The 27,775-nt window shown below is 45.8% G+C and overlaps 1 protein-coding gene across 1 annotated transcript in view; it reads right to left on the minus strand.

Moving 5' to 3' along the window:
- The window catches only part of caska (calcium/calmodulin-dependent serine protein kinase a), a 600,725-nt gene extending 574,176 nt beyond the window's left edge, over positions 1-26,549 (minus strand). The window contains exon 1 of the mRNA XM_070892703.1: positions 25,950-26,549. Within this exon, the coding sequence (XP_070748804.1) occupies positions 25,950-26,008 (59 nt within the window). The 5' untranslated portion in view covers positions 26,009-26,549. The remainder of the gene's footprint in view (positions 1-25,949) is intronic.
- Between the last annotated feature and the right edge of the window lie 1,226 nt (positions 26,550-27,775).

The following is a 27,775-nucleotide window of genomic DNA, read 5'->3' on the forward strand; positions in this document are numbered from 1 at the left end:
GTCGGGTCGGGGGGGGGGGGGGGAGCGGGTCTCGGTCGGGGGGGGGGCGGGGGGAGAGCGGGTGTCGGGTCTCGGTCGGGGCGGGGGGGAGCGGGTCTCGGGTGTCGGGGGGGGGGGGGAGCGAGTGTCGGGTCTGGTCGGGCGGGGAGCAGGAGCTGGCCGTGGGAGGAGCCTCATTCACGCAGCCCCAGTGAGGCCATTGGGCCAGGGCTAGGGGCTGCGTGCTTCGGGCCCCTCCCACACAGTTCGGCGCCTGGAGCTACTGCACTTGCGTGCCGACTGTCGCGCGCATGTGCAGAGGTCCCGGCACTGTTTTCAGCGCAGGGACCTGGATCCGCCCCCCCACAGCTTGTGCCGGCTGCGCCGAATGCCACAGGACCTGTAAGTCGATGGAGAATACCGAGGATTTTTTTAGGCGCCGTTTTAGGCGCGAAAAACGGGCGCCCAGCTCGGAGGGGCGCCCGTTTTTTTTCTTGTGGAAACTTGGGCCCATAGGGTTGTTTTTCAGACTGAAGCGAAGTGTGCAGTGCTGTCTCCCAGGAGTCGATGTTGAGACAACTGCTCTTTTTGATGTATATAAATGACCCAGATGGGCATACAGGACACAAGTTCAAAGTTTTCAGATGATATGAAACTCGGAAATGTAGTAAACATCGAGAAGGATAGTAACAGACTTCAGGAGGACATAGGCAGATTGGTAAAATGGGCAGACACATGGTAGATGAAATTTATCACAGAGAAGTGTGAAGTGATTCATTTTAGTAGGAAGGCTGCATGAGTAGATAAACTATCTCTACTTGTAATATCGAGGAGCAACTTTACTGGTCCTTTGCTGTCCTTTTGTTCAGATATGGATTTTATAATGAATGCCAAGAAAGATCAGAAAAAAACTAATCTGCAATTCCTTCAATATTAAATATCTCTGCAAAAGTACCTGTTGTTACTGAAAAGGTGTAGGGGGTAATTTTTATTCGAAGTACAGATACAAGAAATTAATGGCCTTACTGGACATTTCCAGGAACAAAAAGATTCTTAAATCATTCTACTGTGAACCATAAAAATGTAATTTAACAAAATCAAAACTTGCCCATAAATTTAGCTCCAACAATTCATACCTTTCCTCTTCAGCTCCTTCCACCCCCTCCCCCCCAATCAACAACAAAAAAATCAGAATGTAAGCACATTTAGGGGCGGTTGGGGGGGGAAAGAGAAGAGAAAGAGAAGGAAAACAGATAAAATACCAGGATTTTTTAATGATTGATAGCCAGATTGGCCTTTGGCAAAGTGGGCCAGGTCTTTCTGTTTGCAAACTCTGCCCTGACTAGTTCTGATCCAGCAAAAAGGTAAAAGATAACAATTGAATAAATCATTGAAATAACATATCTGAGGCATAAGAAAAGAATGGAAGATATACACAGATGGAACAGCAAAAAGAGGAAAGGGAGAATGGCAGAAAGAGTGAAAAAAAAGATAGAGACACAGAGATGCAGAGAAAAGAAAGGAGGAAAAAAAGACAGGCAAAAAAGTGGAATGAGAGAGCATGAGACAAGCAAAAATATCAATGCAGGAAGACAGAGTTCTTAATATTTTAATCCACAAAATCAATAATTAAAAATGGAAAATCAGTGGGTGTGGTATATTTGGACATTCAAAAAGTGTTTGCTAAAGTGCCATATAACAGACGTATTTCAAAGTTTAAGATACTAAATGTGAAATAGCAACTTGGATAGAGGGAGGGAGAAAGAATGGAACCAGAGAATTGGAAAAAAAATTATATTTCTTGAATTGGAAAGATGCAGCTAGTGGCGTGCCCCAGGATCAATGTTAGGACCTCTCGTTCTCCATATACAAATATGATTTGGTCATGGACCATAGACAAAATATTTTGTGTTATTAAATTAGCCAGCATGGCAAATTGTGAGGAGGAATGCAGGAAATTACAGAACATGTAAGAGAGTGGCAAGCTAAGTGGCAAATGCAGATAAATGTGAATTAGTATATTTTGGAAAAATGATAATGAATATATACCCTGAAGAGTGAAACTCCCAATGGTGTGGACGAACAGAGTGGAGCACATACATATATTCTTTAAGACAGGATAGCAGGTGGCCTGGGGTGGTGATATAGGAATCCTATTTATGGATTAAACACAAATACAGAGAGACATATACACAGATGGAATATAACAGCCACCATTAGGCCACAGTTGGAGTATAGAAAAGGATGCAATCTAGATTCACTAGGATGATATCTGAGGATATATTTACGATGGGATACTTGAAAAACATGGGCTTTATTCATTAGAGCGGAGAAGCTTGAGGATTGGGGAAATCGAATATTCAAAATTTTGAACTGGTTTGACTGTGTAAGTAGTGAAAGATCATTTTCACTTGTCAGTGAATAAGTAACCGGGGGACATAAACTCACGAGGGAGGGAGGGAAGGAAGGAAGGAAAGACAGACTTGCATTTATATAGCACCCTTCGTGACCACCGGAATCCCAAAGCACTTTACAGCCAATGAAGTACGTTTTGAAGTGTAGTAACTGTTGTAATGTAGGAAACGCGGAAGCCAATTTGCATACAGCAAGCTCTCAAACAAACAGCAATGTGATAATAACCAGATAATCTGTTTTAAATGTTGATTGAGGGATAAATATTGGCCAGGACACGGGGATAACTCCCCGTTCTTCAAAATAATGCCATGGGATCTTTTACATCCACCCAAGAGCGCAGACAGGACCTCGGTTTAACCTCGGTTCAACCTCGGTTCATCCGAAAAACAGCACCACCGATAGTGCACTGTCAGTGTCAGCCTAGATTTTTGTGCTCAAGTCTCTGGAGTGGGACTTGAACCCAAAGGGCCGGATTTACGAGAGGTTTGCGACCGGGCTTTCATCGCGATTTGACCCTCCGCAGTGAAAACCCGGTCGGGATCCTCGGGTACTTGTTTGCGGCAGCGCTTCCAAGTACCGTCGGGGAGAGGTGCGCCGACATGCAACGACTCAGATTGCGTTTGCGTCCGAGTTTCGGCACTCTCCCGACCCGTACGCCCAGAATAGCGCCAGGTCAAACCTGTCGGTGCAGCCCTGCCAGCAGTGGTAAGTACGAAAACCTGCAAAAAAAAGGCAAGTTGAAAAGTTTTAATTTTTTTGCAGTAATTAGATAGTTAAGGGTCTTATAAATGTTTTTGGAATTTTTTTCCTTCCCTCCCAAGGCCACTCTCGCAGCGCTCTCGGGCCTAGACTAAAGTTGCCAAAACTCGCATTTTACGTCGCGAATGCTTGTGCAATGCCTCCCTTACCGAGATGTAAAGGCCGAAAGTTCAGCCTAAAATCGGGAGCTCAGCGAAAACGGTAAGTTTCAAGTACCGCTACCATTTTCGCCAATAAATCCCGAAAGCAGAAAATCCAGCCCAATACCTTCTGACAGAGGAGAGAGTGCTACCAACTGAGTCACAGCTGACACTATGTGGAAGAATAAAAAGGGTGTTTCGAAGGACTTTTTCATGCAAACGGTTACTAGAATATGCATTGCAATACTACAAGTGGCTTCTGACACCACATCAACCTCCACTGTTGATATGGAATCAGATAATTATATAGAAAAACAAATTAAAAAAGGTACTACAAGGAAAAAGCAGACTAATAGGATTGCAGTAGATTGCTCGGACATAGAAACATAGAGACATAGAAACATAGAAACATAGAAAATAGGTGCAGGAGTAGGCCATTCGGCCCTTCTAGCCTGCACCGCCATTCAATGAGTTCATGGCTGAACATTCAACTTCAGTACCCCATTCCTGCTTTCTCGCCATACCCCTTGATCCCCCTAGCAGTAAGGACCTCATCTAACTCCTTTTTGAATATATTTAGTGAATTGGCCTCAACAACTTTCTGTGGTAGAGAATTCCACAGGTTCACCACTCTCTGGGTGAAGAAGTTCCTCCGCATCTCGGTCCTAAATGGCTTACCCCTTATCCTTAGACTGTGACCCCTGGTTCTGGACTTCCCCAACATTGGGAACATTCTTCCTGCATCTAACCTGTCTAACCCCGTCAGAATTTTATATGTTTCTATGAGGTCCCCTCTCATTCTTCTGAACTCCAGTGAATACAAGCCCAGTTGATCCAGTCTTTCTTGATAGGTCAGTCCCGCCATCCCGGGAATCAGTCTGGTGAACCTTCGCTGCACTCCCTCAATAGCAAGAATGTCCTTCCTCAGGTTAGGAGACCAAAACTGTACACAATACTCCAGGTGTGGCCTCACCAATGCCCTGTACAACTGTAGCAACACCTCCCTGCCCCTGTACTCAAATCCCCTTGCTATGAAGGCCAACATGCCATTTGCTTTCTTAACCGCCTGCTGCACCTGCATGCCAACCTTCAATGACTGATGTACCATGACACCCAGGTCTCTTTGCACCTCCCCTTTTCCTAATCTGTCACCATTCAGATAATAGTCTGTCTCTCTGTTTTTACCACCAAAGTGGATAACCTCACATTTATCCACATTATACTTCATCTGCCATGCATTTGCCCACTCACCTAACCTATCCAAGTCGCTCTGCAGCCTCACAGCATCCTCCTCGCAGCTCACACTGCCACCCAACTTAGTGTCATCCGCAAACTTGGAGATACTACACTCAATCCCCTCATCTAAATCATTAATGTACAGTGTAAACAGCTGGGGCCCCAGCACAGAACCCTGCGGTACCCCACTAGTCACTGCCTGCCATTCTGAAAAGTACCCATTTACTCCTACTCTTTGCTTCCTGTCTGACAACCAGTTCTCAATCCATGTCAGCACACTACCCCCAATCCCATGTGCTCTAACTTTGCACATCAATCTCTTGTGTGGGACCTTGTCGAACGCCTTCTGAAAGTCCAAATATACCACATCAACTGGTTCTCCCTTATCCACTCTACTGGAAACATCCTCAAAAAATTCCAGAAGATTTGTCAAGCATGATTTCCCTTTCACAAATCCATGCTGACTTGGACCTATCATGTCACCTCTTTCCAAATGCACTGCTATGACATCCTTAATAATTGATTCCATCATTTTACCCACTACTGATGTCAGGCTGACCGGTCTATAATTCCCTGTTTTCTCTCTCCCTCCTTTTTTAAAAAGTGGGGTTACATTGGCTACCCTCCACTCCATAGGAACTGATCCAGAGTCAATGGAATGTTGGAAAATGACTGTCAACGCATCCACTATTTCCAAGGCCACCTCCTTAAGTACTCTGGGATGCAGTCCATCAGGCCCTGGGGATTTATCGGCCTTCAATCCCATCAATTTCCCCAACACAATTTCCCGGCTAATAAGGATTTCCCTCAGTTCCTCCTCCTTACTAGACCCCCCGACCCCTTTTATAACCGGAAGGTTGTTCGTGTCCTAGAACTAGTGCAGGCTTGATGGACCTCATTTGTGTTGAAGTTTCTAGAATTCTACGAAAACAAGTCAAAAGACAAGAAAAGACAACTTAGCCAATCAAACAACTTCGCTCTAGAACCCCAATTCTCCCATTTTAGCATAATTTTGGTTCTACAATAATCTCTTTCCTTCTCTCTCTCTCTGGACCAATGCTTCCTGAAAAAAAGTCCTTGGTAAATATTATGTAGATTCCAGTGGCTCCTTTACTGAAATGCATTCAGCATGTATAGTTAAAAGTATTAGGGAACCTGTACAAAGCTGAAAAATGAATTGTTTTACAATCCTTACACGGTAATATTTAGCCAAGCACACTGATGATCCATCCATCAATGTCCCCTGTCCAAACTCCTTCCTAAATATGTAACCTGGTGCACCATTTCCAAATAGTGTTTTAGTTTATTGTTCTCAACTCTCCAGTCTTAACTGATTTGAGAATCTACAGTACAGAAACAGGCCATTCGGCCCAACTGGTCTATGCCAGCATTTATACTCCAAATGAGCCCTTTCCAACTCACGCTATCTCTTTCCACCCGAGCCCCATATTTCTCTCTTCCCTGCTCCTACACGCAAGCTTCCCCTTAAATGTACCAATGCTATTTGTTCCAACCACGCCATGTGGCAGTGAGGGTGCCCTCTTAGTCTATTTAGTACAAAACCATAGCCTCTTCCCCCACACCTCTGGTACCGCTCCTCCTTTGAGCACCTCACTTTGTTCCACCCCTCTCGGCTCACTTTTAAAATCCTTGTTCTTTACCGCCCCATCTGAGTTTCTCATTAAGATATCCTCCATCAGCCTCTGCACTGAGCAACTCCTCATCCTCAGTGATTTCAAATTCCATCTCAACTCAGCTTGCCCTCTTCCCTCTGATTTCACTGTCCTCTTGTCCTTCCCTCAATCTTCTCCTCCATATAAACTATCCTTCCGATATTCATCGCCATCCCCTCGAACTTGCCAGCTCAACATGACATTTCTACACTCATGGCCTCAATCAGACTCTATAATTTCCTGGTTTTCATCATCCACATCCTCATACCACCTTCCAATCCCACTTATTTCTCAATCTGTTCCAAGCCATTTACAACTGCACTTTCAAACCCCCCCACTATATAGCCGTTGTCATGTATGTAACCATCATGCAACAGTAATCTTCATGTAACTGTAACTTTCATGCAACTCCTGTACACTGTACTTATATCCTAGAAATGCACACCCTGACCACAGGGAGTGAATTTGTGGGAGACACTCCTCACCTGGGTTTCCAGGCATAAAAGGGGAGGTCTCACCCAGGGTCAGCACTCCTTGGTCCTGGGAATAAAGGTTTTAAGGTCACGTAGTGACTGTGTCTGCAGTACATGCCTCATGTGAATTTGTAGTAAGATGCTGGGACACCACATTTAGCAATGAGAAACAGGAATCACCGAACCACGAGGATGGCCACCGGTAGCACAGAGGAACATTACTGTGTGGGTGAGGACTGGGACGACTTCATGGAGAAACTCCAGCAGAGCTTTGTCACGAAGAACTGGCTGGGAACGGCAGCGGCTGACAAGCGGAGGGCGCAGCTACTGACCACAGACGTATGCGCTGATGAAAAAAGACCTGCTCGCACCCCAAAAGCCAGCGGACAAGCCCTTTGAAGAGCTCAGCCAGCTGATTGGCGAGCATCTCAAGCCGGCGAGTAGCGTACACATGGCCCGGCACCGGTTCTACACACACCGGCGTCGAGAGGGACAAAACATCTGTGACTTCGTTGCGGACCTGCACCGCTTGGCCAGTCTCTAAGTTCACAGACGCCTGCAGGGGGGAGATGTTAAGGGATTTCTTCATTGAGGGCATTAATCATGCCGGGATTTTCAGGAAGCTCAGAGACCAAGGACTTGACTTTAGAAGGGGCTGCGTTGATAGCTCAGACCTTCACGGCAGGGGAAGAGGAGACCGAGTCAACTTACGCACGCAGCCCTGGTCCCAACGTGGCGATGGATCAGAGAGTTAACATGGTGAATGCGGCTAGGGACCGCGCAGGCAGGCAAGGGCATTTCGAAACCGCCCAGGCAGCAACAGACTCTAGGGTGGGCCGGCAACAGGGACAATGGAAAGGGGATCGGCAATTCACGCCATCACAAGGAACAATGCGTCCCGTGATGGGACCATTAACACCCACCAACAGAGTGCTTAGAAACAACTAAATGGGTAATCAGAGAGGAATGCCTGCTAACAGTCCTTTTGTTAACAACAATTCAGCTCATGCTGGAGGTGCGGGGGTAGACATACTGCGAAAAACTGCAGGTTTCAGCAATATACCTGGAGGATTTGTAACGTCAGTGGACACTTAGCCAGGATGTGTAAAACGGCTGTAGCGAGGCTAATCTGCGAGACAGAGGAACCAGACGAGGGGTCTGCAATGCAGGATGATGCCTGGGGAAAAGCCATGGATGCTGAAGTTTCGCGGATTCATGTGGCTGGCGTCCACAGCTCATACATTAAAACATCACCCATGATGCTGAAAATTTTATTGAATGGTGCGCATGGAGCTGGATACGGGAGCTAGCCAGTCACTTATGAGCGCCCAACAATTTGAGAGACTATGGCCACAGAGCTAGCAGGCCCAAACTGGACCGCATTGACACGCAGCTACGGACGTACACCAAAGAGATCATCCCAGTGCTAGGCAGTGCAAACTCGATGGTAACACATAATGGATCACAGAACCGGCTGCCATTTTGGATTGCTCCGGGAAATGGCCCCGCGCTCTTGGGGAGGTGTTGGCTAGCCAAGATGAATTGAAAATGGTGGGATATGCACACCATTTCATCTGTGGAGCGAAGTTCATACTCACAGGTCCGACAAGAATTCGGGTCACTGTTTCAAGCCGGTGTCAGAACGTTCAAGGGCACTAAAGTAGTGATACGCGGGAGATCGAGAGCCAGCGGCAGTTGGTGAGAGGGGAGCGACCTGTCAAAAGCCCAGCGGGAGATCGAGAGCCAGCGGCAGTTGGTGAGAGGGGAGCGACCTGTCAAAAGCATACCGGTGCAGCTACAGCGGGAGAGAAAGCAAAATAGAAGTAGAAAGTAATCAAAAAGTGACGTCACAGCCAATGGGGTAAGTGATTGGCTGGTGATTGGTGAGTAGCTTTTCTTTTATTTTTTATATCAGTAAGTGAACTATAACATTGTTATTACCAATTTAAGGGTATCTAAGGTTAAGACATGGCAGGAGAGCTCGGTCATGTGATATGCTCCTCCTGTACCATGTGGGAACTCGGGGACACTTCCGGTGTCCCTGACGACTACGTGTGTGGGAAGTGTATCCGCCTCGAGCTCTTGACGGTCCGCGTTGCGGAATTGGAGCTGAAGGTGGATTCACTCTGGAGCATCCACGATGCTGAGAATGACGTGAGTATCACGTGTAGTGAGTTGGTCTTACCACAGGAGAAGGGTCCACAGCCAGATAGGGAATGGAAGACCAACAGGAAGAGCAGTGCAAGAAAGATAGTGCAGGAGTCCCCTGTGGTCATCCCCCTGCAAAACAGATACACTGCTTTGAGTACTGTTGGGGAGGATGACTCATCAGGGGAGGGCAGCAGCAGCCAGGTTCATGGCACCGTAGGTGGCTCTGCTGCAAAGGAGGGCAGGAAAAAGAGTGGGAGCGCGATAGTGATAGGGGATTCGATGGTGAGGGGAATAGATAGGCGTTTCTGCGGACGCAACCGAGACTCCAGGATGGTATGTTGCCTCCCTGGTGCAAGGGTCAAGGATGTCTCGGAGCGGGTGCAGGACATTCTGAAATGGGAGGGAGAACAGCCAGTTGTCGTGGTGCACATTGGTACCAACGACATAGGTAAAAAAAGGGATGAGGTCCTACGAAAAGAATTTAAGGAGCTAGGAGCTAAATTAAAAAGTAGGACCTCAAAAGTAGTAATCTCGGGATTGCTACCAGTGCCACGTGCTAGTCAGAGTAGGAATCGCAGGATAGCGCAGATGAATACATGGCTTGAGCAGTGGTGCAGCAGGGAGGGATTCAAATTCTTGGGGCATTGGAACCGGTTCTGGGGGAGGTGGGACCAGTACAAACCGGACGGTCTGCACCTGGGCAGGTCCGGAACCAATGTCCTAGGGGGAGTGTTTGCTAGTGCTGTTGGGGAGGAGTTAAACTAATATTGCAGTGGGATGGGAACCTATACAGGGAGACAGAGGGAGACAAAAAGGAGGCAAAAGCAAAAGACAGAAAGGAGATGAGGAAAAGTGGAGGGCAGAGAAACCCAAGGCAATGAACAAAAAGGGCCACTGTACAGCAAAATTCTAAAAGGACAAAGGGTGTTAAAAAAACAAGCCTGAAGGCTTTGTGTCTTAATGCAAGGAGTATCCGCAATAAGGTGGATGAATTAATTGTGCAAATAGATGTTAACAAATATGATGTGATTGGGATTACGGAGACGTGGCTCCAGGATGATCAGGGCTGGGAACTCAACATCCAGGGGTATTCAACATTCAGGAGGGATAGAATAAAAGGAAAAGGAGGTGGGGTAGCATTGCTGGTTAAAGAGGAGATTAATGCAATAGTTAGGAAAGACATTAGCTTGGATGATGTGGAATCTATATGGGTAGAGCTGCAGAACACTAAAGGGCAAAAATCGTTAGTGGGAGTTGTGTACAGACCTCCAAACAGTAGTAGGGGAGGGCATCAAACAGGAAATTAGGAGTGCATGCAATAAAGGTGCAGCAGTTATAATGGGTGACTTTAATATGCACATAGATTGGGCTAGCCAAACTGGAAGCAATACGGTGGAGGAGGATTTCCTGGAATGCATAAGGGATGGTTTTCTAGACCAATATGTCGAGGAACCAACTAGGGGGGAGGCCATCTTAGACTGGGTGTTGTGTAATGAGAGAGGATTAATTAGCAATCTCATTGTGCGAGGCCCCTTGGGGAAGAGTGACCATAATATGGTGGAATTCTGCATTAGGATGGAGAATGAAACAGTTAATTCAGAGACCATGGTCCAGAACTTAAAGAAGGGTAACTTTGAAGGTATGAGGCATGAATTGGCTAAGATAGATTGGCTAATGATACTTAAGGGGTTGACTGTGGATGGGCAATGGCAGACATTTAGAGAACGCATGGATGAATTACAACAATTGTACATTCCTGTCTGGCGTAAAAATAAAAAAGGGAAGGTGGCTCAACCGTGGCTATCTAGGGAAATCAGGGATAGTATTAAAGCCAAGGAAGTGGCATACAAATTGGCCAGAAATAGCAGCGAACCTGGGGACTGGGAGAAATTTAGAACTCAGCAGAGGAGGACAAAGGGTTTGATTAGGGTAGGGAAAATGGAGTACGAGAAGAAGCTTGCAGGGAACATTAAGGCGGATTGCAAAAGTTTCTATAGGTATGTAAAGAGAAAGAGGTTAGTAAAGACAAACGTAGGTCCCCTGCAGTCAGAATCAGGGGAAGTCATAACGGGGAACAAAGAAATGGCAGACCAATTGAACAAGTACTTTGGTTCAGTATTCACTAAGGAGGACACAAACAACCTTCCGGATATAAAAGTGGTCAGAGGGTCTATTAAGGAGGAGGAACTGAGGGAAATCTTTATTAGTCGGGAAATTGTGTTGGGGAAATTGATGGGATTGAAGGCCGATAAATCCCCAGGGCCTGATGGACTGCATCCCAGAGTACTTAAGGAGGTGGCCTTGGAAATAGCGGATGCATTGACAGTCATTTTCCAACATTCCATTGACTCTGGATCAGTTCCTATCGAGTGGAGGGTAGCCAATGTAACCCCACTTTTTAAAAAAGGAGGGAGAGAGAAAGCAGGGAATTATAGACCGGTCAGCCTGACCTCAGTAGTGGGTAAAATGATGGAATCAATTATTAAGGATGTCATAGCAGCGCATTTGGAAAATGGTGACATGATAGGTCCAAGTCAGCATGGATTTGTAAAAGGGAGATCATGCTTGACAAATCTTCTGGAATTTTTTGAGGATGTTTCCAATAAAGTGGACAAAGGAGTACCAGTTGATGTGGTATATTTGGACTTTCAGAAGGCTTTCGACAAGGTCCCACACAGGAGATTAATGTGCAAAGTTAAAGCACATGGGATTGGGGGTAGTGTGCTGACGTGGATTGAGAACTGGTTGTCAGACAGGAAGCAAAGAGTAGGAGTAAATGGGTACTTTTCGGAATGGCAGGCAGTGACTAGTGGGGTACCGCAGGGTTCTGTGCTGGGGCCCCAGCTGTTTACATTATACATTAATGATTTAGACGAAGGGATTAAATGTAGTATCTCCAAATTTGCGGATGACACTAAGTTGAGTGGCAGTGTGAGCTGCGAGGAGGATGCTATGAGGCTACAGAGTGACTTGGATAGGTTAGGTGAGTGGGCAAATGCGTGGCAGATGAAGTATAATGTGGATAAATGTGAGGTTATGCACTTTGGTGGTAAAAACAGAGAGACAGACTATTATCTGAATGGTGACAGATTAGGAAAAGGGAAGGTGCAACGAGACCTGGGTGTCATGGTACATCAGTCATTGAAGGTTGGCATGCAGGTACAGCAGGCGGTTAAGAAAGCAAATGGCATGTTGGCCTTCATAGCGAGGGGATTTGAGTACAGGGGCAGGGAGGTGTTTCTACAGTTGTACAGGGCCTTGGTGAGGCCACACCTGGAGTATTGTGTACAGTTTTGGTCTCCTAACTTGAGGAAGGACATACTTGCTGTTGAGGGAGTGCAGCGAAGATTCACCAGACTGATTCCCGGGATGGTGGGACTGACCTATCAAGAAAGACTGAATCAACTGGGCTTGTATTCACTGGAGTTCAGAAGAGTGAGAGGGGACCTCATAGAAACGTTTAAAATTCTGACGGGTTTAGACAGGTTGGATGCAGGAAGAATGTTCCCAATGTTGGGGAAGTCCAGAACCAGGGGTCACAGTCTGAGGATAAGGGGTAAGCCATTTAGGACCGAGATAAGGAGAAACTTCTTCACCCAGAGAGTGGTGAACCTGTGGAATTCTCTACCACAGGAAGTAGTTGAGGCCAATTCACTAAATATATTCAAAAGGGAGTTAGATGAAGTCCTTACTACTCGGGGGATCAAGGGGTATGGCGTGAAAGCAGGAAGTGGGTACTGAAGTTTCATGTTCAGCCATGAACTCGTTGAATGGCGGTGCAGGCTAGAAGGGCTGAATGGCCTGCTCCTGCACCTATTTTCTATGTTTCTATGTTTCTACTCCAGACGCCCGACCAGTGCACCACAAAGCCAGAGCAGTGCCGTATGTGATGCGTGAGAAAATTGAAAGTGCATTGGACAGGCTGCTCAGAGAGGGCATAATTTCGGCCGTTGAATTCAGCGACTGGGCAAGTCCCATCGTTCCTGTCCTTAAAGCAGATGGCTCAGTCAGGATTTGTGGCGACTACAAAGCACCATCAACTGAGTGTCGCTGCAAGACCAATACCCGCTCCCAAGAGCGGAGGACCTTTTTGCCACGCTGGCAGGTGGCAAGATGTTCACGAAGCTGGACCTCACTTCGGCCTACATGACTCAGGAACTGGCTGAAGGATCCAAGCTTCTGACCACCATCATGACGCACAAGGGATTATTTATCTACAACAGGTGTCCGTTTGGCATTCGTTCGGCGGCAGCTATCTTTCAGAGAAACATTGAAAGCTTGCTCAAATCCATTCCTGGAACAATCGTATTCCAAGACGACATCCTTATAATGGGTAGACACACCGAGGAACACCTCCACAACCTGGAGGAGGTGCTACGCTGACTGGATCGGGCAGGCTTGCGGCTGAAAAAAGCCAAGTGTGTGTTTTTGGCCCCAGAGGTCGAGTTTTTGGGCAGGAGGGTTGCCGCTGACGGGATCCGGCCCACTGAATCAAAAACGGAGGTGATCCGCCGGGCGTCCAGGCCTGGCAACACATCGGAATTGCGATCATTCCTGGGACTTTTGAACTATTTCAGGAACTTTCTGCCGAACTTAAGCACATTGTTGGCCGTTACACATGCTCCTGCGTAAAGGTTGTGAATGGCTTTGGGGGGACTGTCAAGAACGGGCTTTCAATAAGGCGAGGAACCTGCTGTGTTCTAACAAACTGTTGACTTTGTATGATCCCTGTAAAAAAAACTGGTTTTAACGTGCGATGCATCATCCTATGGGGTTGGGTGTGTGTTGCAGCAGGGTAATGATGACGGCCGACTCCAACCGGTGGCTTATGCCTCCAGGTCACTCTCCCAGGCTGAGCGTGGATACGTCATGGTCGAAAAGGAAGCACTCACTTGTATTTATGGTGTGAAAAAGATGCACCAGTACCTTTTCGGTAGACGGTTCAAGCTAAGAAACGGACCACAAGCCGTTAACATCTCTGTTGTCCGACAGCAAGGCTGTCAATGCCAATGCGTCAGCTCGCATACAGCGATGGGCTCTGATGCTGGCTGCGTATGACTTACACCATATGGCACTGGCCAGGCACCGAAAATTGCGCTGACATGCTCAGCAGGCTCCCACTGGCCACCACTGAGGGGGCGTAGGAGCAAAGTGCAGAGATGGTCATGGCCACTGAGGCTTTTGACACCGCAGGCTCCCCTATCACAGCCTGCCAGATCAAACTCTGGACCAACAGAGACCCCCTCCTATTCATGATAAAGAAATATGTTCGGACTGGGGATTGGGCGCCCGCAGACGGGGCGTGCCCCGTGGAGGTCAGACCGTTTCAGAGACGGATGGATGAGCTCTCCATCCAAGCCGACTGCCTACTAGGGGGCAGCCGGGTAGTCGTGCTCCAGAAAGGAAGGAAAGCGTTCATCAGGGAACTCCACAGCGAGCACCCTGGCATCGTTTAAATAAAGGCCATTGCCCGGTCACATGTATGGTGGCCAGGGATTGATTCAGACCTGGAATGAGAATGTGAATAGAAGAGTTGTGAATGTGTCAGTTGAATAGGATCATGGGAAGATGGCTAAAAGAAAATGTCAAGCTGAGATATTTGCAATGTCGACACAGAAAGGGGTTACTCAGAGTTGTGGTCAAACACGAGTTACGCGAAAAAGCAAAGTCAGGCATGAGTCAGACGAGGGCCTACTATAACCAGCCATGAAATAGGGAAATGCTATGTAAATCGAAACTATAAACACATCCCTGGAGCCCGCCCTATTTGGAGAGTTGTTAGCCTGCAATTGGGTATGCTATGGGGGAAGTCGACCAATGATTGTATAAACTGAGTGTCACTCAAATATGTTCTGCTGTAACAATATATAAATATTGAGCTTTCGTACTGTTACGGGACTTGTCAAGAGAGAGGTGGACAGGCTCAAATCGAGGGTGTTCCCTTTAGCTTAACAGGTCCCGGCCGGAGAATCTCTAATAAAGGTCTTATGTTGCTAAGACTAAAAGTGTTCGTGTGTCAGTGAATTCGCTGAAACAGATCGAAGGGAAAAGAATCCAGTATCTACAGGAACACTGGGTTCGCAGGTGCACGACGTGTGCCCAGTTGGGCAATGCCCCCAGGGAGGCCGCACTCAGCCCGTGGCACTGGCCCACCAGGCCATGGTCACGCATTCACGTAGACTATGCGGGCCTATTCCTGGGGAAAATGTTCCTGATCGTTGTCGATGCATACTCAAAATGGATCGAGTGCATCACATTAAACTCGTGCACGACATCCATCACCGTGGAGCGTCTGCGTACAGTTTTCGCGACCCACAGCTTGCCGGACATTCTGGTCAGTGACAATGGCCCGTGTTTCACCAGCCATGAATTCCAGGAATTTATGTCGGGCAATGGTATCACACACGTCCGGACAGCGCCGTTCAAGCTGGCTTCCAATGGCCAGGCGGAACGTGCGGTCCAAGACATAAAATAGGGCATGCTTCGCATCCAAGGAACCTCCCTTCAGTACCGCCTATCGTGCCTCCTATTGGCCTACAGGTCCCACCAGCGGAACTCCTCATGAAACGCACGCTTAAAACGCGGCTGTCCCTCATTCACCCAGCCCTGGCAAACATTGTTGAGGGCAAGCGCCAGTCCCAAACAGAGTTCCATGATCGAAACTCAAGGGGGAGGTGTATAGAAATGGATGACCCGGTATTTGTTCTTAACCATGCTTTGGGACCCAAGTGGCTTAAGGGCACAGTAATCGGCAAAGAAGGGAATAGGGTCATAGTGGTCAGGGTGAACAATGGGCAGATATGCCGCAAACACTTGGACCAAGTAAAGAAAAGGTTCAGCATAGACACGGAGGAACCTGAAGAAGAGCATGAGATGTCACCCACATCACTGCCAGTGGACGAGCAACAAGGACAGTCCACAGCATGCACAGTCCCTGCGGCTAGCCCGGACAGGCCGGAATCACTTCAGGTGACAGAGACGCATGCCAAGGCTCAGCCACCAGAGCCCCAACTGCGGAGCTCCACAAGAGAGCGTCAATCACCTGAAAGACTTAACCTTTGACACAAAAAGACACAAGGGGGGAGGTGATGTCATGTATGTAACCATCATGCAACAGTAATCTTCATGTAACTGTAACCTTCATGCAACTCCTGTACACTGTACTTATACCCTAGAAATGCACACCCTGACCACAGGGGGTGAACTTGCGGGAGACACTCTTCACCTGGGTTTCCAGATATAAAAGGGGAGGTCCCACCCAGGGTCAGCACTCCTTGGTCCTGGGAATAAAGGTTAAGGTCACGTAGTGACTGTGTCTGCAGTACATGCCTCGTGTGAATTTATAGTGAGGTGCAGGGACACCACAGCCTTTGATCTTACATTTGCCATGATAGACACCTGCAGGTGTCTATTTGCTCAACCACTCCCTCTCCTCCAACTTTGATGCCCCTGTCCCTGGTAAAACCCTTTCTCTCTCACTCTGGTCTATTCCCGTGATATCACTCGAGTTCAAGGGTTGCAGACTTGAGTGTATCTGGCACACAACTGGTTTAGCTATCCATCTCTAGGTCCGTTTGGATCATAGCAAGTTCCATCAGGCCTCGCTCTCCTTTGCCAAAACTATTACTCCAGAATCATCCTGGAGAGCAAAGGTAAACCGTGTGTTTTTCTCCAACCGAGGGTGTCGTCTCAAACCCCGCTCCCCTGCTGCCGACACCCTCACATCCAACAAGTGCAGGGACCTCGGTCACCAAAATGGAGACCACCTGTTCAGCTGCATCCCACGCACCCATCCTCTGCCTCAGACTCACGTCTTACTCTAATTTCTCTATCTTCCCTCATGTTCCCTTCAATATAATCTTGTCCACGAGACCCACATCAATCCAGTCAGAGCTGAAGCATTTCCAATAATGGCTTCTCCTTCCATCCCGCACCTCTTGGGAGCCCCCCACCCCAAGGATCTATTCTTTGTACTCCCCTCCCCCTCCTGACTTTGACAACATCATCCAAATATATTGGATCAGCTTCCGCATACATGCAGATGATACCCAGATCTACCTCTCCACCCCTCCCCGGTCTGTGTTATCAGGCTGTTTGTTGGCCATCCAGTCCTAAATGAGCAGCAGTTTCCTCCGGTTAAACATCGTCTTTAACTCCTGCCACAAACTCCATACTCTTGGCACTGATTCCACCCCCTCACCACTAATTCTATCACCCTTCCCGGCCACCATCTCAAGTTGAACCACCATTCACAACCTCAGCATCCCTTATGACCCAAGCCGAGCTTCCAACTCCATATTATCTCATCACAACCCACCTCCACCTCCACCGTTTTAGTCCATCTGCTGTTGAAATCCACATCCACGCCTTTGTGTTATCTCCAAACTCAACTATACCAATGTTCTCCTGGTCAGCCTCCCATCCTCCACAAACATCAGCTCAGCCAAAAGAAAATGCAAGTCCATTACAAAAAAATGCACATTTAAAAAAAAAAATGCAAACTGGTTGAGAAATTTTAGTTGACAAACAAGAATAAGTTCAGACGAGGAAGGCCATTCAACCCACTTATGTTGTCCTTCTATACAAGCCTACAGTCCCCCATCACAAAACCCAACTTCTTGAATGATTTGAAATGTTGCAGCTGAATCTCTAACTATAAAGACCATTCCAGTTATCAACTGATTTTACAACTTTTTCCATGTATTTTTGCCAAATCTAACTGAAATTCCTTCAAAGCTCAATTTAAAAAAAAAACAGGTTGGAGCTAAAAAGAGTTCCAATAAGGCCACTTTCTCTTCAACAACTTGCATTTATATATCGCCTTTAACGTAGTAAAACATCCCAAAGCAAGTCACAGGAGTGTAATCAAACAAAAACAGATACCGAGCCAAAGACGGAGACATTAGGACAGGCAACCGAAAACTTGGCCAGAGGGATAGGTTTTAAGGAGTGCCTTAAGGGAAGAGAGAATGTTGGTGATGGACAGAGGTTTATGTGAGAGAATTTCAGAGTTTACGCCCGAGATAGCTGAACCCATTGTCGCCAATAACCGTGCATAGGAACTGGGGATGAACAAGAAGTCAAAGTTTATAGAACATAGATTTTTCTGAGGGCTGTCATGCTGGAGGAGGCAAGAGATAGGGAAGAGCAAGGCCACGGAGGGATTTGAACACATGGATGAAAATGTTTTAATCCCTAACCATACATTCCCCTACCTCTATTAGATAACTTATTTATATGGCCACTGAAAGGCAGTCTATGTAAAATTATAAAGCAAAAGCTTTACAGTAAATATGATCGTGATTGCACAATCAGAAGGAATTTGATCACAAATTTGTGTATTGTATATTTATAGAATATATTTGGTTATGTCATTTTACAGGAACACAGCATCAAAAATATTTGTTATTATTGCTTCTTGTCAAGACATGACCATATCAAAATATTTACATCATATCTATGGTGGTACCCTCTCAACTATTCACAAGCAACATATCTTAAGAATCACAGTAGACACTTCTAGAATTGCAAGTACAAATCAAAAAGCCTACCCCTACATATTCCATAAAATTAAATTCAGATATTGACAGATTGTAATACAATCTCAGATTAAATTACATATTAAAAGAATTACTTTCACGTGTTATGGCAGCTAAACATCACAATTATGGCTCAAATTATAAAAATATGCACACATATATATCCACACAAGACCACAAGATCTTTTTTTTTAATTTTCATGGGGTAGCTTGACCCTTTCAGATATTTAGCCACTGTGCATTGAGAGTCTTCAGTACAAGTTGCTAGGAGCAGGAAGTCTTTACAGGTTATATGTAACATAGGTAATAATAATAAATAATAAATAATAAATAATAAATGATAAATGATAAATGATAAATGATAAATGATAAATGATAAATGATGATATCCCATAAACCACAGGATATCCCATAAGAAAAAGAAAAGAAACTTGTGATAAATTGTTTTTTCTAGATAACATTTATATAAATCAAATTTGATAACTATTTTCAATTACTTATTTTTGAAAAGAAAATCATCCAACGATACCATTTGATTGCATAACAGTAGTGAAAATATATTACATGTCTCATAGGCCAAAGAAAATAGAAAACAATTCCACCATTAAAATTAAAAATAAATATCTCAAGAAGTTTAGAGTAAAGGTAAGTGAGGTACAAAAATGTTTTATGGTTGAATATAATACTCCACGTCCTAAACAGTGCTATTTAAAAATAAATCGTAAATACGAACATAAGAAATAGGAGGAGTAGGCCATACAGCCCCTCAAGCTTCCTCCGCCATTCAATAAGATCATGGCTGATCTGATCTTGGCTTCAACTTGACTTTCCTGCCTGTTCCCCATAATCGTTGACTCCTCTATAGTTCAAAAATCTGTCTATCTCTGCCTTGAATATATTCAATGACTCTGCCTGCACAACTCTCTGGGGTAGAGAATTCCAAAGATTCACAACCCTCCGAGTGAAGAACTTCCTCATCTCCGTCTTAAATGGAAACTATTCTGAAACTATGCCTATTTCGAGATTCTCCCCACAAGGGGAAACATCCTCTCAGTATCTACCCAGTCAAGCCCCCTCAGAATCATATATGTTTCAATAAGATCACCTCTCATTCTTCTAAACTCCAATGAGTACAGGCCCAACCTGCTCAAACTTTCCTCATAAAAGGCAACCCCTTCATTCCAGGAATCAACCTCATGAACCTTCCCTGAACTGCCTCAAATGCAAGTATATAAGAACATAAGAATTAGGAACTGGAGTAGGCCATCTAGCCCCTCGCGCCTGCTCCGCCATTCAACAAGATCATGGCTGATCTGGCCGTGGACTCAGCTCCACTTACCCGCCGCTCCCCATAACCCTTAATTCCCTTATTGGTTAAAAATCTATCTATCTGTGACTTGAATACATTCAATGAGCTAGCCTCAACCGCTTCTTTGGGCAAAGAATTCCACAGATTCACAACCCTTTGGGAGAAGAAATTCCTTCTCAACTCGGTTTTAAATTGGCTCCCCTGTATTTTGAGGCTGTGCCCCCTAGTTCTAGTCTCCCCGACCAGTGGAAACAACCTCTCTGCCTCTATCTTGTCTATCACCTTCATTATTTTAAATGTTTCTATAAGATCACCCCTCATCCTTCTGAACTCCAACAAGTAAAGACCCAGTCTACTCAATCTAGCATCATAAGGTAACCCCCTCATCTCCGGAATCAGCCTAGTGAATCGTCTCTGTACCCGCTCCAAAGCTAGTATATCCTTCCTTAAGTAAGGTGACCAAAACTGCACGCAGTACTCCAGGTGCGGCCTCACCAATACCCTATACAGTTGCAGCAGGACCTCCCTGCTTTTGTTCTCCATCCCTCACAATGAAGACCAACATTCCATTCGCCTTCCTGATTACCTGTTGCACCTGCAAACTAACTTTTTTGGGGATTCATGCACAAGGAGGCTGGAGTGGCGGCCGTCCTGCAGAAGCCGCTGCTCGGGAATCCGTACCTCCACGACCGAGGTTTTTTGTGGCGGTCGGACGAGGGGGCTGTGGCTGGTGAGGTGACCAGGGTCAGGGACCTGCTCGATGGCGGAGGAGCGGGCTGGATGGCGCCAGACACGCTGGCGCGGCGCCTAAATTCTGCCAACGTCCGCCACGCGGCCGATGCCATCGAGTCGCTAAAAAGAGCTCTGGGCCCCGACTCCGTTAGGTGCATCGAGGAGGCTCAAGCACGTGGGGAGATCCCGTCCGAACTGGCCCCCATCCAGACGGAATTCCTCATCGGTGCCAAACCCCGGAACCTCCCTCGAGGGCCGGCGCCTCACAACTTGAGCCGCCTCGGGGAAATCCCCTCCGTGCCTTTCAGTTCCGCGCGGAGGGGTTTCCTGTACGGGCTGCTCCTGCACACTCTCAACTTTGCCATCCTCGCCTGCCGTCCGGACACGCCATGGCGTACCATCTTGCCGTCCGGAGGAGGCGGGGTCCCCGATGGAGGGCTCTCTACGCAGGGGTCCTCCCACTATTTGTCGGGGACTTGGCCTGGAGCGTGGTGCACGGAGCAGTGCCGTGCAATAAATTTTTAAGCCGGTTCACGGGCTCCCAGGCCGCCTGCAATTTCTGCGGTCTGGAAGAGTCCGTGTTCCATGTTTTTATTGAGTGCACGTGGTTGCAGCCCCTGTTTTGTTATCTAAAGGGGCTGCTCCTGAAATTCTGGCTGCACTTCAGTCCCACACTCCTGATCTTCGGGCACCCTGTGCGGAGGGGAGCGGGTAGGTCCGAGGGCCTCCTCGTAGGACTGCTCCTGGGCACGGCCAAGGGTGCCATCAGCTGGTCCAGGCAGCGGGCGGTCGAGGGGGTCGTTCAGCCAGACTGCCTGCCTCTCTTCCGCGCATACATCCGGTCCAGGGTGTCCTTGGAGATGGAGCACGCGGTGTCCACCGGTACGCTCGCGGCCTTCCGCGAGAGGTGGGCACCGGAGGGACTGGAGTGCATCATCACGCCCGGCAACCAAATTTTAATTTGATTTTATGTTTTTAAGTTAATTTGTTTTAATTGCCGGTGCTTATAGTGTCCCCCTCCCCTTTTATAGGGGGCACGTGGAGAAAAAATAAGTTTTTTGTGCCCAAAAAAACCCCCAAAAAATACCACAAAAAAATTTTTAAAAGGGCATTGTAAATGTTGGTGTTTCCCCCAGATCGGGGGGCACGGTTTAATGTTTTTTGTTTACTCCTAAAAGAGTTTCATGCACAAGGACCCCCAGGTCCCTCTGCACCGCAGCATGTTGTAATTTCTCCCCATTCAAATAATATTCCCTTTTACTGTTTTTTTTCCCCCAAGGTGGATGACCTCACACTTTCCGACATTGTATTCCATCTGCCAAACCTTAGCCCATTCGCTTAACCTATCTAAATCTCTTTGCAGCCTCTCCGTGTCCTCTACACAACCCGCTTTCCCACTAATCTTTGTGTCATCTGCAAATTTTGTTACACTACACTCTGTCCCCTCTTCCAGGTCATCGATGTATATTGTAAACAGTTGTGGTCCCAGCACCGATCCCTGTGGCACACCACTAACCACCGATTTCCAACCCGAAAAGGACCCATTTATCCCGACTCTCTGCTTTCTGTTAGCCAGCCAATTCTCTATCCATGCTAATACATTTCCACTGACTCCGCGTACCTTTATCTTCTGCAGTAACCTTTTGTGTGGCACCTTATCGAATGCCTTTTGAAAATCTAAATACACCACATCCATCGGTACACCTCTATCCACCATGCTCGTTATATCCTCAAAGAATTCCAGTAAATTAGTTAAACATGATTTCCCCTTCCTGAATCCATGCTGCGTCTGCTTGATTGCACTATTCCTATCTAGATGTCCGGCTATTTCTTCCTTAATGATAGTTTCAAGCATTTTCCCCACTACAGATGTTAAACTAACTGGCCTATAGTTACCTGCCTTTTGTCTGCCCCCTTTTTTTAAAAACAGAGGAGTTACATTAGCTGCTTTCCAATCCTCTGGTACCTCCCCAGAGTCCAGAGAATTTTGGTAGATTATAACGAATGCCTGCTATAACTTCCGCCATCTCTTTTAATACCCTGGGATGCATTTCATCAGGACCAGGGGACTTGTCTACCTTGAGTCCCATTAGCCTGTCCAGCACTACCCCCCTAGTGATAGTGATTGTCTCCAGGTCCTCCCTTCCCACATTCCTGTGACCAGCAATTTCTGGCATGGTTTCCGTGTCTTCCACTGTGAAGACCGAAGCAAAATAATTGTTTAAGGTCTCAGCCATTTCCACATTTCCCATTATTAAATCCCCCTTCTCATCTTCTAAGGGACCAACATTTATTTTAGTCACTCTTTTCCGTTTTATATATCTGTAAAAGCTTTTACTATCCGTTTTTATGTTTTGCGCAAGTTTACCTTCGTAATTTATCTTTCCTTTCTTTATTGCTTTCTTAGTCATTCTTTACTGTCGTTTAAAATTTTCCCAATCTTCTATTTTCCCACTAACCTTGGCCACCTTATACACATTGGTTTTTAATTTGATACTCTCCTTTATTTCCTTGGTTATCCACAGCTGGTTATCCCTTCTCTTACCGCCCTTCTTTTTCACTGGAATATATTTTTGTTGAGCACTATGAAAGAGCTCCTTAAAAGTCCTCCACTGTTCCTCAATTGTGCCACCGTTTAAGTCTGTGTTTCCAGTCTACTTTAGCCAACTCTGCCCTCATCCCACTGTAGTCCCTTTTGTTTAAGCATAGTACGCTCGTTTGAGACACTACTTCCTCACCCTCAATCTGTATTACAAATTCAACTATACTGTGATCACTCATTCCGAGAGAATCTTTTACTAGGAGATTGTTTATTATTCCTGTCTCATTACACAGGACCAGATCTAAGATAGCTTGCTCCCTTGTAGGTTCTGTAACATACTGTTCTAAGAAACAATCCCATATGCATTCTATGAATTCCTCCTCAAGGCTACCCCGTGCAATTTGATTTGACCAATCGATATATAGGTTAAAATCCCCCCCATGATTACCGCCGTTCCTTTTTCACATGCCTCTATTATTCCCTTGATTATTGTCCGCCCCACCGTGAAGTTATTATTTGGGAGCCTATAAACTACACCCACCAGTGACTTTTTCCCCTTACTATCTCTAATCTCCACCCACAATGATTCAACATTTTGTTCATTAGAGCCAATGTCGTCTCTCACAACTGCCCTGATATCATCCTTTATTAACAGAGCTACCCCACCTCCTTTCCCTTCTTGTCTGTCTTTCCGAATCGTCAGATACCCCTGTATGTTTAATTCCCAGTCTTGGCCACCCTGCAACCACGTTTCTGTAATGGCCACCAAATCATACCCAATTGTAATGATTTGTGTCGTCAACTCATTTACTTTATTTCGAATGCTGCGTACGTTAAGGTAGAGTGTTTTCATACTAGTTTTTAAACCATGATTTTTAGTTTTAACCCCTCCTGCAGCCCCTTTACATTCAGTGGCCCTTTTTGTTTTTTGCCTTGGGTTTCTCTGTCGTCCACTTTTACTCATCTCCTTTCTGTCTTTTGCTTTTGTCTCCTTTTTGTTTCCCTCTGTCTCCCTGCATTGGTTCCCATCTCCCTGCCATATTAGTTTAACTCCTCCCCAACAGCACTAGCAAACACTCCCCCTAGGGCATTGGTTCCGGTCCTGCCTAGGTGCAGACCGTCCAGTTTGTACTGGTCCCACCTCCCCCAGAACCGGTTCCAATGCCCCAGGAATTTGAATCCCTCCCTGCTGCACCACTGCTCAAGCCACGTATTCATCTGAGCTATCCTGCGATTCCTACTCTGACTAGCACGTGGCACTGGTAGCAATCCTGAGATTACTACTTTTGAGGTCCTACGTTTTAATTTAGCTCCTTACTCCTTAAATTCGTCTCGTAGGACCTCATCCCTTTTTTTATCTATATCGTTGGTACCAATGTGCATCACGACAACTGGCTGTTGACCCTCCCTTTTCAGAATGTCCTGCACCCGCTCCGAGACACCCTTGACCCTTGCTTCCTCCCTCCCTTCTTAAATAAGACCAAAACTGTATGCAGTACTCTACAGTACAGTTGTCACAAGATTTCCCTATTTTTATACTCCATCCCCCTTGCAATAAAGGCCAATATTCCATGTGCCTTCCTACTTGCTGTACCTGCATGCTAACTTGTTGTGTTTCATGTATGAGAACTCCCAGATCCCTCTGTACCACAGCATTCTGTAGTTTCCCTCCATTTAAATAATATTTTGCTTTCTATTCTTCCTACCCAAGTGGATAACCTCACATTTTCCCACATTATATTATATCTGCCAAATTTTAACCCACTCACTTAACCTATCTATATCCCTTTGCAGACTGTGTCCTCCTCACAACTTGCTTTCCCACCTACTTTTGTATCATCAGCAAATTTGGCTACAATACATACTCGGTCCCTTCATCCAAGTCATTAATATTGATTGTAAATAGTTGTAGCCCCAGCACTGATCCCTATGGCACCCCATTAGTTACAGTTTGCCAACCTGAAAATTACCCATTTATCCCGACTCTCTCTTTTCTGTCAGTTAGCCAATCCTCTATTCATGCTAATATATTACCCCCAACACCACGAGCTCTTATCTTGGGTAGTAACCTTTTATGTGGCACCTTATCGAATGCCTTTTGGAAATCCAAATACACATCCCCTTTATCCACCCTGCTCGTTACATCCTCAAAGAATTCGTATAAATTTGTCAAACACGATTTCCCTTTCATAAAACCATGTTGACTCTGCTTGATTGTATTATGATTTTCTAAATTAATGTAAACAACAGCTCGACCCATCCAGCAAGAAAGACATTGACAGCTAGGATAAACATTAAGTGAACAATGAGAATTTGCTGATACATTACAAACAAAATATTATGCCAATGTAAATATAAACGTACTGTATTAGGGCGACGACTTCATCAGAGCCTTTTTGCCGTCACGACAACGAAAAGGAATCTTAACAAATTCAGTTTATGAAAATGGACCACAAGAAATAACGCTAACAAAATAAGCTTCCGGAATCAAACCACAATATAGTGCATTAATGCAGATGACATTTCTGGGGTTTCCGAGAGAAAACTGAAGCTACTCGTATTATTCCCTGGGAAAATAAATCCCTGGCACCCCTCCTTCAAAAGAAGGCATTATATCATTCAAATGCAAAAGACTACAGCCATAGTAGCGGTATCGATATTACAATTTGTTTTCAATTTCAGTTTATATATTAAAAAGTATGCCCACAATCAGCAGTAATACCTTCACATTAAAAATTGTTAGAAAATGAATACGGATTGGTTTCTGGACATAATATTTCTCAAATGTTATTTGTTTAAATTCAATTCCAGAGTTGTTTTAGTGGTTTGGTTATGTAAAAAAAACTAAATAATAAATCCGGTCTCGGCCTTATCCTGTAATCCACTGGAAACAGAGGGAGGGCCTGTTTTGTAAATCCACGAATGAAACCACAACCCCAAGACATCACATTCTGACTGCAGTTTTATTTCTACTTTAAATATACATATAAAACACACTTACTTGCCAATCACTTCACACAGCTCATACACATCTTCAAATAGGACGTCGTCGTCGGCCATAGTCGATAATTAAAACCAGAATTTTAAGAATGAGAATTCAAAGTAAAAAAAAACTCTCCAATCGGGAAAATTAATAAAACCGTTTCCCGTGTAGATCAATTAAGGAATTCAGCACCGAAATATAACAATGAAAATTTCCAGACACGGCCAGTGAAATCAAACACTAATTTATACTGGAACAGCCGAGTAAACCAGGCTGATGGGCTCCGCTCGGGTTTGCTATCCTTCTGGCGACCCCACCTTCTCTTTCTCACTGGCTTAAAACCCAGATAATCCACAGTCCAATGCTCCTTGTCTCGGGATGTAGCTGCTCCCTCGAAGCCCAGGCCAAGAGCCGGGAATTATTTACATGAAGGGAAGTTTTTTTTTAATATATCACAGCCGGCGTTGTTCAGACCATATTACCGCTTCTCCCTGCCGTGCGCTGCTAATGTTGGCCCGTCCCCTTTCGGTGCGCTGCTCAGTTTAACTCTGGATAGTCAGCGACGGCGGCGGCGGCGCTTCGTCGAACCGGAACCCACCAATCACCGTTCATTCACTCGCTGGCCGCACTCCGGATGCGTCAGCACGAAACGCACAGGCAGCGGTACCCTTGCGCATGCGTGACAGCGGCAGACCAGCCCTTCCCGGACCAACACTGCGCAAGCGTTAACTAGGATTCCCGGAGCACCTGCGCTGAGTGCGTGATCTCTCTGGCGGCGTTGGGTTTTGCTGCCTGGGTTCTAAACGTGCACCTTATAAACAGTTGCTCTTAAAAACATTTGTTTTTACAAAAAAACTATGTTTGTGCATATCAAATAGAAGAGAATACTTCGACTACATTTTTAAATTTTGAAACAATTTATCGTGTTACACCTTTGTAGCTGCGAATCTTACTGCGCTACAGCGAATAATCGAGAGCACATCTACTTGGGTAAATATTGTTTCATTTGTAGTTTACTGCCCTCAATAAGATCAAAGCGTAATTTACCCATGTAAGACGTAAGCCCATCTACTGTTGAAACCCTCTTCCATGCCTTTGTCAACTCCCAATTTCACTATTCCAATGCTGTTTTGGGCCTCATAAATGTCAGCTCATCCAAAACTCTGCTGTCTGCGCCATCCCACTCACCCCATCCTCGCTGGTTCCCCAGTGCCTCAGCTTAAAAAATCTAATCTGTGTTTAAAGCCCTTCGTGGCCTCGCCCTCCCTATCTGTTGTAATGTAGCTAACTTAGCAGCTAATTTGGCCACAAACAGCATTATGATAATTACCAGTTTTTTAGTATAAATCTGTTTTAGTTCTGATGGAAGGTTATCTATCTGAAACGTTAGCTCTCCACAGATGCTGCCTGGCCTGCTGATTGTTTCCAGCATTTTGTTTTATTTCAAATTTCCAGCATCTATTTTAGTGATGTTATTTAAGGGATAAATATTGGCCAGGACACCTAGCAGAACTTCCCTGCTCGTCTTTGAAATAGTGCTATGGGATCTTTTATTGGGCCTCATCTCATCTGAAAGACAGAACCTCCAACAGTGCAGCACACCCTGAGTTCTGCATTGGAATATCAGCATAGCTTCAAGTTTCTGAGTGTCTTTAAGATTGGGACTTGAACCCACAACCATCTGATTCAGAGGTGAGAGTGCTACCACTGAGCCACAATTGCCAGATATTTGGGCTCAATTTTCCCCAATACTGTTTTTTGGCGTATTGCCAGAGTTACCCCCGTTTTTCTTGGCCCCCACTACTCCAAAAAAAGGTAGCCAGTTTCCCCGTTTTATTTTTTGA

This window comes from Pristiophorus japonicus, chromosome 11 (genome assembly GCF_044704955.1).
Source record: "Pristiophorus japonicus isolate sPriJap1 chromosome 11, sPriJap1.hap1, whole genome shotgun sequence".
In the NCBI taxonomy this organism is placed as follows: Eukaryota; Metazoa; Chordata; class Chondrichthyes; family Pristiophoridae; genus Pristiophorus; species Pristiophorus japonicus.